General features: G+C 36.0%; 2 protein-coding genes and 1 long non-coding RNA gene across 3 annotated transcripts; 2 read left to right on the top strand and 1 right to left on the bottom strand.

The window, feature by feature from the left end:
* Positions 1-155: 155 nt before the first annotated feature.
* Positions 156-2,741, top strand: Cytc (mitochondrial cytochrome C). Its single transcript, XM_076307247.1, has 4 exons — positions 156-267; positions 1,585-1,634; positions 1,939-2,080; positions 2,176-2,741. Exons 2-4 carry the CDS (start codon positions 1,596-1,598, stop codon positions 2,319-2,321), a joined length of 327 nt encoding a protein of 108 aa, XP_076163362.1. The 5' UTR covers positions 156-267; positions 1,585-1,595; the 3' UTR covers positions 2,322-2,741.
* A 425-nt stretch (positions 2,742-3,166) lies between these two features.
* LOC143144466 (uncharacterized) lies at positions 3,167-5,892 on the bottom strand. Its single transcript, XR_012991421.1, has 3 exons — positions 5,148-5,892; positions 5,003-5,079; positions 3,167-4,517 (listed from the first exon to the last, which is right to left on the bottom strand). It is a non-coding gene; the product is annotated as an uncharacterized LOC143144466 (long non-coding RNA).
* Positions 4,251-10,415, top strand: LOC143144465 (uncharacterized). Its single transcript, XM_076306903.1, has 2 exons — positions 4,251-4,459; positions 7,916-10,415. Exon 2 carries the CDS (start codon positions 7,918-7,920, stop codon positions 8,149-8,151), a length of 234 nt encoding a protein of 77 aa, XP_076163018.1. The 5' UTR covers positions 4,251-4,459; positions 7,916-7,917; the 3' UTR covers positions 8,152-10,415.
* Positions 10,416-12,965: the final 2,550 nt, after the last annotated feature.

The following is a 12,965-nucleotide window of genomic DNA, read 5'->3' as shown; positions in this document are numbered from 1 at the left end:
AAAACACAACAGAGAAAGTTGTTTTTAATCACATTTGGATTTCGCGGGAATATTTTACCAATTGTAGAAAGAATTTTAACAACACTTCACTTGAACGCCATCTGGTAAAGTTTCATAGTATTCCATGATTGTTACGTCAGCCATTGAAATACCCTGAATTTAAGCCCAGAGGAAGTCAGTGGTTACACATCGATCGAAGCATCTATTTACGGTCGGTCGACAATCGTCTGCGATAATACTCTACTCGCGCGAGTTCTAATCAATTAGGTAAGTGTGATTTTCTTTTTTTTCTACTACGTTCGAAATTATCGATCGATATCTTGACATCTTCATTAACTTAAAGTATTTTTTCTATTGAAGTTTTGCAAATTCGTATGAATTTCTAAGTTGTATAGTAAGGAATTTTATAGTGTATAATGGCGTTTTCAGCACGTGCAATTGAGTCACAATCCTTGGGAACCCATATTTAACATGATTATACATTTTTTAGTAAAATTTCCATTTGATCTTTTATGTGTTTCATTCAAAGATTAAGTATGAAGTGTTACGTAACACGACTATCCTTGAGCTGATACTCTATTCTTACACTTTTGTCAATGAGAATATATAAATTTGTATACAAATTTAAGTCCTTTATTTATTGTAAATGCAAGTATTCTAAATATGAATTCGAAAACGTAATATTATAAGTTACGATATAAACTGTACACATGTGTGCATAGACACTTCCTACTTTTAAGAAACACACTTCAATTTTACTTATTTTTTGAAGATTACATGGTGCACATGATATCTATTCAATTAAAAAGTTGAAGAGGATACTTTAATCGTCGTTTAACGATAATGTAGTCAATTTAATAAAAATTAATTGCAGTATCAAATTAAAATTAATTTGCTTCAATTAATATCGTTAATACCACGAAAAGTAAGTACTACGTATATGTGTTTAAAGTTTGACCGCGAACAGCAATTCATATTTTTCAAACGTAATTTCTATTGGATTAGATTAGATTGTTCTATACAATATTGATATACATATACACATGTTTGTTTGACCTTTAAACAAATGATAGTTACGTCAATGTCAACGTGTCAATGTTACAAGTATATTTTTACTTTTTGCCGAAAATACATTTATTACGTATTTCAGACTACTTCATGATTAAATCATTAAACGAGAAGAACTAACTTTCAGTTAGTTCGTCGCTTAATCACTTTTTGCGTCACACACATTCCGACACGTGTCGATCGAAAAGTCGAATGCAATGCGCCTGTGATTTATTGTGCGTTACATTTTTTTTATTTAATAAATTTAACATTTAATATATTTTTCGTACATACATATACACATATATATATATATATATATATATATATATATATATATATACATATATATGTACGTAAATTTCTTGTGTAACGATATTGCGAAACAGGAGAATAAGCTCACGTGCTTCGCGCTTATATAACAAAAGAAACGGACATTAGAATTATTGAAAATTTACACTTTATAAATGTAATAATTAAAAAATTGTTACCTGTGAGAACAATTATTACAGTTTACATTTTCAAATCATTTTTTAGACTAAACTACAATGGGTGTTCCCGCCGGCGATCCAGAAAAAGGAAAAAAGGTAAAATTAAAAATATAAGGTCTTTTTACTGTTCCTATTTAACTCGGAATTTGCTTGGAATTTTTATCAATAAAGTAACGTATCAATGAGTTGCGTAAAATTCCGATCTCGTGACGTATGAGACAGATACGTACTACGCGAAAAATATCGTCAGATCCTCGATAACGTTAGATTATCATTTTATTCCAGGTTTATACTGTGTGATGAATCATAATGTACTCTCTATCATTATTAAAGATGGAAATTATGTAAAATATGTTTGACAAAAGACTTATTTATATTTTAAGTGCAATTTTTTTTTTAGCTTTTTGTACAAAGATGTGCTCAGTGCCATACAGTTGAAGCTGGTGGTAAACACAAAGTTGGACCTAATCTACATGGACTGATCGGTAGGAAAACAGGGCAGGCCCCGGGCTACTCTTACACAGATGCCAATAAAGCGAAAGGTATTATTTTCTGATCAAAATATAGTTTAATACTATCATAGTATACTATGACTAAATCTTTGAAATTTTATTACACTGTACATTTATTATTTTAGGCATTACTTGGAATAAAGATACATTATTTGAATACCTGGAAAATCCAAAGAAGTATATTCCTGGTACAAAAATGGTATTTGCTGGTTTGAAGAAACCACAAGAACGAGCTGATATAATAGCATATTTAGAACAAGCTACAAAGTAAACTTGACAGTTGTTAAAGATGACGAAACACGCTAGACGTGTTCGGCGGGTGTCGTAGAGGAATCTAGTACTATTATCATTTCAAACCTCATGGACATCTTGCTACATCTCACCCAACTCATTAATTCAAACTCCTTTATCTGTTACTCAAGTGTTTGCAAAGTCTGAATAGTAACAAATTGTTATTGATGATAAGTAGATATATTGTGTAATTACATACATTGACAACAGTCAAGCTAGTACTGGCTAGAACCTAGCTCTGATGTTTCATCTTTAAAGATATTTTAGCACTCTCTTACGGTGGCTGAGCCAGACCATAGATTGTGCATCCTATTTATTGTGTTGCGATTATATACTGTGTGAATCTCTTAACCGGTTATTAATCTGTAACACAGTCTGAAAATACAGATTCAACACTATATTTATAATGCTCTTATTTATTTTTTTGTCAATTAAAAAAAAAATTTTCAAAATTTAATAAAACAATGAAGTACAAAGAAAGAAAAAATAAACATTGCATTGGCATCTTATTGATTTTAAAATAATTGAATGCTCAACTAATTTAGTCTTCATTATTTATGAAAATTGTACATTATCCATTACCTATAGTAAGCGTTTAAAGAAAACCTAGTAAATTTTAATTGATAAGTGTATAAAAAATAAATAAATTAATTAAAAATTTATTTAAAATATTTAAAAATAGAATTTTGCTTTTATAATTGTTTTTATTTAAACCAGTACCTACAAACTATTCCGATAAGGAGGAAAGATGCGGTTAAAATTTGCCAGGAAGTAACTACTTGTACGAGGTTTTATCCAATCTTTTAACAAAATCTTTTACATTTCAGTTCGGTAATGCGTAGAATCGTGTTCGTTTACTGAAAATTGTAATTCGCTTTTTAATCAAAATGGAAAAAATTCCAATTCTCTTGAAAAATTAGAGAATGATAAGAGTGTAGTGAAAAAGACAAAAAATTCTCTGAGACTTAGATCAAATCGACTTCTCAGTTCTGGAGCTCTACAAGGTCCAAAGAGTCCATCGAGTATTTCGAGTTCACAAAATTCGAGTCCTTGTCATAATAGTCCGTCTGTAAAGTCCATATATTCGTGGAATTTATCTCCGTTTAATAAGGGGTATCACACACCACGTTCATCGGAAAGTAGTTCCTCGCCCTTGTTTTCAAAATTGACGATAAATACGAATGTCACAAATTCGCCAAGCAGTCCGTACGCTCCGCAAGACCCATACTTTACATCTTAGATCAGCGAAAGGTAAGTTTTCTACAATTTATAATTTCACCGAATGACCCCAAATAAATACAAGTAATTCTAATATATATCTGTTCGTCATATTCGTAATAAAATAATATCTCTTTCTTGTTAAATACACGCACTTGTAGAAACATGCACAAAGAATTTTGAATTTTCTACAACGGAAAAAAAAGAACTCGTTAAAGAATGTGATACCAAATATACGAAGTTTTAGTATCATCTTTTGTGACATAATTTTTCTTGGTTTGCTGTCACTTAAGCAACTGATATTGCCTTGACCGCGATCGTGTTTCGAAATATCCTTTAAAGTGGAACCACGTGTGTTAGAAAGGGTTTACGAAACGATATGCTAATCTGTATACGTACGAATGTTTCTACAATTTTAGTATCAAACGGATAATAATCAAACGGTTTCTACAAACTATCAGACGGAGTAATTTGTATGAACGTCAAGCTTTAAAACGAAAAAATAGATAAGTACTTTGAGGAAACATTCAAGCGAACACACATCGGTGCTGAAGTGATGACGGGTCGATGCAGCGCCGGCGCTGCGGTACATAACCAAGAAGACGAGTATCCCCACCAACTCCCTTCATCGTCCAAACGATCGTGCGATGTGTACCCACTTCCCCATCCAACGCTCAAACCAGAGTGAGAAGCAAGGAGCCTCTCTACTTCTCTCTTTGTCTCTTTCTGTTTCTATCTTACTTCTTGTCTCTGTCCCTTGTCGCACGAATGCATTTCGTCGTGCTCCGCAGAACACTACACGAAGCGCCTCGAACCAGTATAGAACGGTTTGCAGCAAAGAACAGCCGTTTCGCGTTTACCTCCTCGCGAGGAATTAGGAATTGAATAAAACCCACACAGGTACGTAACAATCACGTTCGCTGATCGTGCATTGAAATTACTTATTTGTCGATTCGTTCTACAATAATATAAGAATTCGTAGCTATAATTATTTCCATCGTCGTGTGATGTATCGATAAAAGAGCAAATGACAAGTGTGATCGATGACAGTGACAACTAAAACTGCCGCGCTTTTGTGTATGACACGCGACGACCGTTCCCTCAGAATTATGCGAAATGATCGTGCGCGCCTAGAACGAAGCTCGCGCGAATACAGGCCTTCAAAACGTTTAGACTCTTCCACATCGTAACCATTATAGAAAAATGTCAATGTACACGATGGTAATTAATTGGTCGCATTTCGGTAGAGATTTAATTAAAAAATCTGACAGTTCATTCTAAGAGTGCCGTTGCTTCAACCGCTACGGAGCCATTCGACGCGAGATTTGAAAAAAAAAAAAGAAAAAAAACTCCAATTTACACGTTCATGTAACAGTACTTGTCAAATACCGTGACGAAAACCCATTATGACGTGCAATGTATCCGCTTTATTATAATACATACCTTGTATCGGTGTATCGTTACGTTAAATACCATAATTCTAATGTGTTATTTGTATTCTTTCGTTATAAATTTTGCCACTAAAAATTAAATACATTACTTTTTACACCTACGTTTTCTGAACTGTGATCGCAATCGTCCTACTTACGCGAGATCGGGTGTATATCGTGTTACGTTTGTTGGTAAACAATTTATTCTCCATTCGCGTTCATAAATGAGAACATTCTTGCATCAATTTTTAACCGACTATAATCGAAAGTAATTTGTTTCTTCGATGTATATTTTAAATTGTGGCCTTTGAGGTAACTAAAGTTGACCTCGAGCAAAGAGAATGATTTAGGGCACAGAGGCTACCTACGTATGTAGGTACACATACGTATAGAGTAGCACGAGAACTACATATGTATCCATTTACACACGCGCGCATTTGTGTCTATACTTATTCGTAGCCTGCATCATCGGGCAAAAAGTAGGTCTAGGGAATCAGCTGACCGAAAGAGGCGCGTGCGCTTCACTAAAACCAGAACACATTTGAAACGCCCACTGCACACCTACTCCCTCAATCCCGGAAAAAGAGAGTTCCCGAAATGCGGACACTGATAAACCCACGTAAACGTTTTTTTTTCTTTTCTTTTTTTTTTTTTAATCAATGACCGATTACACGTACACTCGCGTACAAGTACACCAACAACGTATTATATTTAGATGCAGGTCATGCATGTTTGATTTATATAGCAGTCTACATACTGTACACGTTACACGAAACAAATATAAAAGTGTCCATTATCTCTAGATATAGAATACAAACAAAACAGAACACGATGAAGCACTCTATAGTGGATTAAAGTACTTCAGTTTAATCACGGGAGTTTCATTTATATGCCAACGATAACCATTTCGTTACTTATTTACAGAGTTTATCTTCTGTCTCGTTGAGTAAAAGATTTGCGAAAATATTAGTTGAAAAATTCTGTTCGTTGAGTGTGTATCGTTGAAAAGTTATATCAGCTCGCTTTTGTAATGCACACGTAATGGATCTTCGACCATGACCGAGTGAGCGTTTAGAGTGAATAAACATAGTCAAGGTCGATATGACATTTACGGAAAATAGAGGTGGATTATCAAACTACGAATACGGTTGTTTCTGAACGAATTTTGTTCTTTTAAAGAACGAAGAAACACCGTTAATGCTTTCCGTTTTGTTCACGGAGATCACTCGTATCGTCGTGATCGCGGTTACTCTCTCCCGTTGCGTAAAATGGCTTTGAGACTGTCTTAAAACAAAAGAGGATTTGCTAGTGAAAGGAATTTCACTGTTAGACGTGAGAAAAAAAGTGGCGCAGTGACATACGGGAAAATCTCATTACTTAACCATACTACGTCGGTTTACATTCTGTAGTCATAAAATCGTTAATTCACTATAGAATATCCCTTGTATTGTAGCGTACATCCGCTAGTCGCGATAGTTTCGAAATTAATATTTTTAATCGATTGAATATTCGTGGAAGGTTCTTCAAATTTTGTAACATTTTAAATTTGATAAATAATTACTTCTATAAAGAGTTAAGAATTTTTAATTAATGATTTAATTATCAGTCTTAAACAAGGTATTTTTAAAAATAGCTTGTACAAGACTGGTAATTAGTCGTTGCTTGTTTATAGTATCGCAAGTATACTCTTTGGTAAGAGCTTTTAACCGTTGAAAACAATTCATTTTCTTAAAAATATAAGCGTTTCGTCCAAGGTTACTGGCGGAATTTACAGCGAGGCAATTTGCCAACTTCAGACGTGGCTAAATGTTCATAATGATCCCTATACGTAGGAACACATTCAGTGATAATACACGTACTTGTAGTTATTGGTCTTCGAGTTTAAAACTTTAATAGATTGGATAATTTAAATTCATTTTAATTCGATAGTTACGAATCTAACAATATTTTTGTCTTTAAACGTATTTAGCTCAGTTGAAAGAATCGATAATTACTCACGAATAGATTTAAGGGCGCAACTTTTCCAAGTATTTGAAACCGTTTGCTTCCTTAAAGAGTAAACGTGATTTATTATCGATCGTTTTTACTCAATTTATTAACAATTTAAAAAGACTGGTCCAACACTTTTATTTAAACAAATTTCGTTAAAATTTGTCTTGTGGAAAATGAAGGAATATTTTTTTTCTCTGTTAGACATTAATCGACAATGTGTTTCTTCAAATTGGTATTTATCGATACTTCGGTAACTAACTCGCGTACATCTTCCATTCGGTATTTTTAAATATCGAAGAAACATCGTTCGCGTCGAAAACGAACAAAGTAACAATTTTGAATATTATTTTCGTTCCATTGTACGCAAACGATTCCCATTACCAACTACGCTAGATGTTCATAGATTTAAGTACGTACAACCGAATAGTGTCTGAGATAAAAGTCGACGCGTTGTATTTGTTCGGTCCGCGTACGGTAAAATTTAAATAAATAAAATTTGAAGAAACAAATTCCGTCGAGCAGCCAACGTTGAAGAAACTCCTGCAATTCCTGTTTCGCGATGGAGGTTACAATTTCTCGCCCGTATCTCGTTTTATATAAATACTTATGTAAAGACGTACATCGCGATCAAGTGAAACCCGTACACATCCAAGCGTGTACGTGTTTCGAGGGACGATCAATTAACTCTAAAACGCAATAGGTATGCGATGAAAGTAACTCTCGGATAGCACGGTAATTACCGTATGTAACCGTCCCTCGTTTCCTACGAACGACAATGTGGAACGTTTTTCACCGGCGGTGCTTCCGCGTAAACGAGATTTCTATACGATAGGCGATTTTCCCACCGATTCGCACGGTTTATGTCACTTTCGTCGAACTTGGAGGGAAATCATGCGAAAACGGTCCTGATTAATCTGTTACGATGATGATACAGTGATGAAGTACTCGCCGCAGCAGCAACAGCAGAAGGAACGGAAGTTGGAGAGCGAGGTTTGCTCGATCGACGCGACACCTAAACGGGGAGCGCGTCGTCACTCGACGTCAACGGATTGCAAGACCTCGTCGAGTCTATCGGCGAGGAGCACCGTCTGTGGTACACCGTCCACGGGGATGTTCGCTTGGATGCGCGTGTTCCGGTTGGCTACGATGCTACACCAGGTTGGCTGCTAGAGCCGAAGTATACGGAGCGCCTCGTGCCGCTTTCATAGATGTATTTAACGAATTAAAAATTAAAGGACCGTACACGTGTGCGTCGCGCGCTTCCTGCGCCTGCACATATGCAACCACGTTGTCTGCGTATCTGGATGCACGGTCACACGTGTACAGGTGCATCCGACGACCCTTTCCTCTTGGTCGTGATTTACGTATACATAGGGTGGTCGGTTCGTAACGTAGGGAAGGCCGACGATAGCTGAATTATAGTGCGTTACGCAATTACGTGTTAATAACCACGGGCGTCGTACTTGCTACGTTCACGCCTACTATGTAGAGACGAGGTTGATCGTACGCGTGTTGTTCGTATACATGCGTGTCGGTGAACGCGTGTTTGTAAGCGTGTACTGTCGGTGCGTTACATCTGCGCCTACGTGCGACAGTTGGCACACCTGTGAGAGCGAGCGACGCCGACGGTTCGCGCTCGTTTAACTCCGATCGAAAAACATACGATCCTTACGCGCGCAAGATAGCCATCGAGAGCGTATATTCCAGGTTTGGGGAACCTTTTGGCATCGGAAGGTTGCACGTTTAACGTACGGTGAATTTGGCCAAAATTGCAAACAAAAATCTACCTCGATACAAATTGATATTTTTTCCAAAATCAATCTTTCTCCGTCAGTTTTTTTTTGTCCACGGGTCGAATCAAATTAATAAATTTCAATTTTTTATCCGTTTACAGGTAGATCGAAGATCGGAGAAGTTTCTACCATTTTGCTAATTTTGTCGTTATTTCGTTCGTCTCGGAGAATTCCATTTTGGTTTATTTATAATAAATCGACGTTCCGGTATCACGTATATGATAGGGCTCTCTTCGGGTTATTGGTTATCAATACCCGAGTAACCTCAAACAACGATCTTTTTATTCTAATTAATTAATGTACACACCGTTTGAGAACGTAACATTTACGAACGACCGAGGGACGTGATTGACGAAACACGTGTACGAAAAGGTCGTATCGAACGCCACGGAAGGTCGTAGGTTCTCCATCTTTGGTCTATCCAGCCAAGAGAGATCGCTGTCGGTGCAGGGACGGGCGGTATTGTTGTTTAAAAAATTGCGAACAACGAACGAAACGCGAAGAATTTTTCACGCGTTGCTCGTCGAATGAAAATTTCAATTCGAGTGAGATTCGACCTTTTCATCTCGAACGAATGGAAATTGATCCGAGTAACGGTTCGATCGAGTAAACGTCACGAATAAACGGTTGCACGTTGTTTTTATTCGTCGTTTATCGTTCGAATGGTATTTCGTTTGTACGTTTTTCGATCGTAATGAGTATAGTTACGTACCGTCGGCGTCGCTCGTTCGTATACGGGTCTCGTTGTCATCCAGGGTTACAGATGTAACGCGCCCAACATTTTACACGCGTGTACATCGTTACGTAAAGCGCAGTCCCGGGTTCCAGTTAATCGATTGGTCGTTTGCGAACTATTAATTACCACGTAAGCCTCGAAATCGGAGGTAATTCGTCGTAACGGTGGCGATTCGTTCATTCCACCCTCCTCCTGAAAGATTCCCTTTTTCCCGTTCGGTTACACTTTGAAGACGGGTTACATTACGTGTGCACGTGTGTACGATTATCTGCCATAGTAATACAGAATTTTTAGCTCAATAGTACGCGAATAGTGTTAAGGATAATAACGTGGTGCTATGTTCAGAACATTCCTTGATTATCGAGCTTTCGTTTCGTCCCTGTACGTTTAACGCTTCTTTCACTCCCACGTGTTTTTCTTTTTTTTTTTTTTTTATTTTTGCTATCTTCCTCTGGCACTCTTTCCTTCCCACGCCTTTCGTTCAAGATAATCGATTCTTTTACTTTTACGGTGAAACGATAGCTCTGTAACTGCGAGTATCGATTATTTTCGTACGAAGACGGATAATCGTACTTTCTCGACGGTCCAGATTTTCGTTGCGCATCTATTATTTACGAAGTAACAATTTCCACGTTCTCGTTCCACGAAGGAATCGAAATGTGTGTCCAACGATGTACCTACAATTGTTTTACGTTTATTTTGTCTTCAACGATCGTTGCCCGACCGTGGCACAGAAAAATTATGCGCGCGCGCTTCAGGTATCTACAATCACGAATTTACATCCGATTTCATCTCCTATTTGTTATTGTGCGATCAATGCGGAGACCTTTCACTGTTATGAATATCGATCGATATATTTTATGACTACGCAAATCGACAAATAAATCCAATATTTGCTTTAACAACGCGCGATCTACTGTTTTTATGCGCCAATCCTACAAAATCCCCCAAAAGGTTTCCGTTACCGTGGAATTATGACGGAGCTGCGACCAGGGTTTTGAGAAACGCGTTATTGTTTGAGCAATAAAAACAATATTGTTCTGCGAAAAGATGGTGTTTATTGACTTATTCATCCAACAGACACGCGTACGACTGTAGCCGCTGGATCGAATTTATTTTCACATTGCAAAAACAACCGCGTAGCTATTTTTAGAGTACGTTTTAAACAAAAAAATAAAAATCTTTATTATCTTACGAGCAAGCTCCGTATTGAGTTACCGAGAGAAGCGGTAATTGAGTAACGTGTAAGAACCATTTACGGAACATACGAAGGTAGAGAAATAATAAACGAAAGTGAGTCACACTTGTGGGTTAAGAATAGATACTTTCCTTTACAAGGATTATGTTACATCGAACACCGAAGAACGGATTGTTTGGAAAAGAACTTTTAAATTGCAACGAGATCCTCCCCATTAGTGAGCTGATAAATTGTTCCAATTTAAAATCATAATTTAATATGCGTAGCTACTCCAAAGATGAGTCATTAAAACCTCTCCTCCGATTCGTATATAACCGTAATTGAAACCTCGATGACTATACACGATAGTGATCTCAGCTGTCTGTTTCCATGGATCGTATTCTTTTCGTACATATGTTAAAATCGTTTATTAATTGTAACACCGATTTTTCAAATTTTAATCAATATACATTTTTTATTCGGCAATTAAATAAATTTGATTACCGTTACTATTTATTTAGGATTGTCCTATTTATTTAAAATTTTCCTCGTTCAGTAAATAGAGGATGTCCTATTTTAATATATAAATATATATATATATATATATATATATATATATATATATATATATATATATATATATATATAGCTTGGACGTGGTATTAGAAAGAGGTCAGGTAAATCATTAGAATTTTAAAGAGAAAAATCGATATGTAAATGTGTCAGGAATCTTTGAAGGTCACTTACTTTTCTTTTAAATAGAACGCAGACGAAATCAACCGTATAGTAGAAAATAACAGGTATGTTATTGAAAATAACGAAGAATTGTTATCGTTGCGAATCTCTTTCGTAATCAGATAAGTGCAGAAACTTGTCGAAGAATGTTAGTTAAGAAGACGGGATTTTAATGGCCGACAACAGAAAAGAATTCTTTGATCGGTAAAACGAATCGAATCGGAGGTTTAGAATTTATACAGATGCACGTTGACACAAATTATATATTTTGGTACGTGTGGTATTGTTCTGTTGTTAGTAACTTAATAAGTGTCAGCTATAGGTTGTATGTACCTTTTTTTACTGACAATTTGATTCTCCTTCGAACGGTAAAGTAAAAAGATGGGTATTCAATTTAAAGAATGGAATACGACCTAATGGAACATAAAGACCAATGGAGTATAAACAAGCAAGGTAGCGAAAAAGCAATTTATACGTCATACGTCTCGCTTAATGACGATGCAACTTTTTTACGAACAAATTTCATACGTAGCAATTGATAGAAATACGTAGAAATTGATCATACCCTGTGACACCGATCTATCAATTTTGCGACGATGTTGGTGCGTTACGTAATCGGGAAATATGAATTTGAATATTTCAATTAAAATTTTAGCGGTTGCTTCCATGTCGTAATATTTATAATAGCTTGAAAAGCAAACGCACACACACATATGTATTGTATACAAACTCGCAGTATACTCTAAAATACTATGAGAAGCAAATACACAATATGTTCAAAAAAAAAAAAAAAAATTGAACGATTTCCAGTACGACGAAACAAAATAATTTTGAGGTTTTTAAAGCGGTAATTGAATCTTCATTGAAAATTGAACAACTTTTATCTATAATTACCGGAAGTATTATCGTAGCGATCGCGCTGTGTATACTTTTGATAAGAATTTTGTTCGTTCGAAGAACTCTCTTCCAGCGAAATACGTTTGATTTCTCCTTAAAATATTTTTGTGAAATTTAAAAGGAGAATGTATTTTGAAAAAAGGACTTATTTATAATTTTCCGACGGACTCGTAAACGACCGTATGTATCCCATTTCCAATCGATAGAGGTCTCTGTGAATTATCGTTGGAGCATACAAGACTCGTTCTATTTATTTGATTAATTCTGCATCGAAAGATCGATTCCTAACATATTGTTAGATCGAGAACTTTCAATATAACGCTTCAATGGCGATCAATGATGTTTTTTTTTATTCTATGCAAGATTAAATTTTTCAGCTGGACTTATCGATGTTTTCTCGGCGAGTACTGACAGATTGTATCGCACAAGGAATGTTATATAGAGGAAGGCAACAATTGCTTTGTTCTCTTCCATTCTATCTGTCGGCGGACGTCAGAATAACGCTTGTGCAATCTTACCTGCAGTTTGTGCTTAATTTATATCTGTGACGTAAATGTCATAGGTGCACGAGTACCGAAGAGTATTCAAGGCGACTACATATTCAATTCGTTAATAACGTAACGAGTAGAAATTTATTTCGTTTCGT

Source organism: Ptiloglossa arizonensis, chromosome 3, assembly GCF_051014685.1.
Source record: "Ptiloglossa arizonensis isolate GNS036 chromosome 3, iyPtiAriz1_principal, whole genome shotgun sequence".
Classification (NCBI taxonomy): Eukaryota; Metazoa; Arthropoda; class Insecta; order Hymenoptera; family Colletidae; genus Ptiloglossa; species Ptiloglossa arizonensis.
Note: the sequence above shows the minus strand (reverse complement) of the source record. Positions and strands in the feature narration are given on the sequence as shown.

Bases quoted from the DNA above. Each gene is read 5' to 3' on its own strand.
- LOC143144465 (XM_076306903.1), top strand. From the start codon at position 7,918: ATGAAGTACTCGCCGCAGCAGCAACAGCAGAAGGAACGGAAGTTGGAG.
- Cytc (XM_076307247.1), top strand. From the start codon at position 1,596: ATGGGTGTTCCCGCCGGCGATCCAGAAAAAGGAAAAAAG. The intron at 1,635-1,938 runs GTAAAATTAAAA...TTTTTTTTTTAG, and splicing joins ATCCAGAAAAAGGAAAAAAG to CTTTTTGTACAAAGATGTGC. The intron at 2,081-2,175 runs GTATTATTTTCT...TTATTATTTTAG, and splicing joins AGATGCCAATAAAGCGAAAG to GCATTACTTGGAATAAAGAT.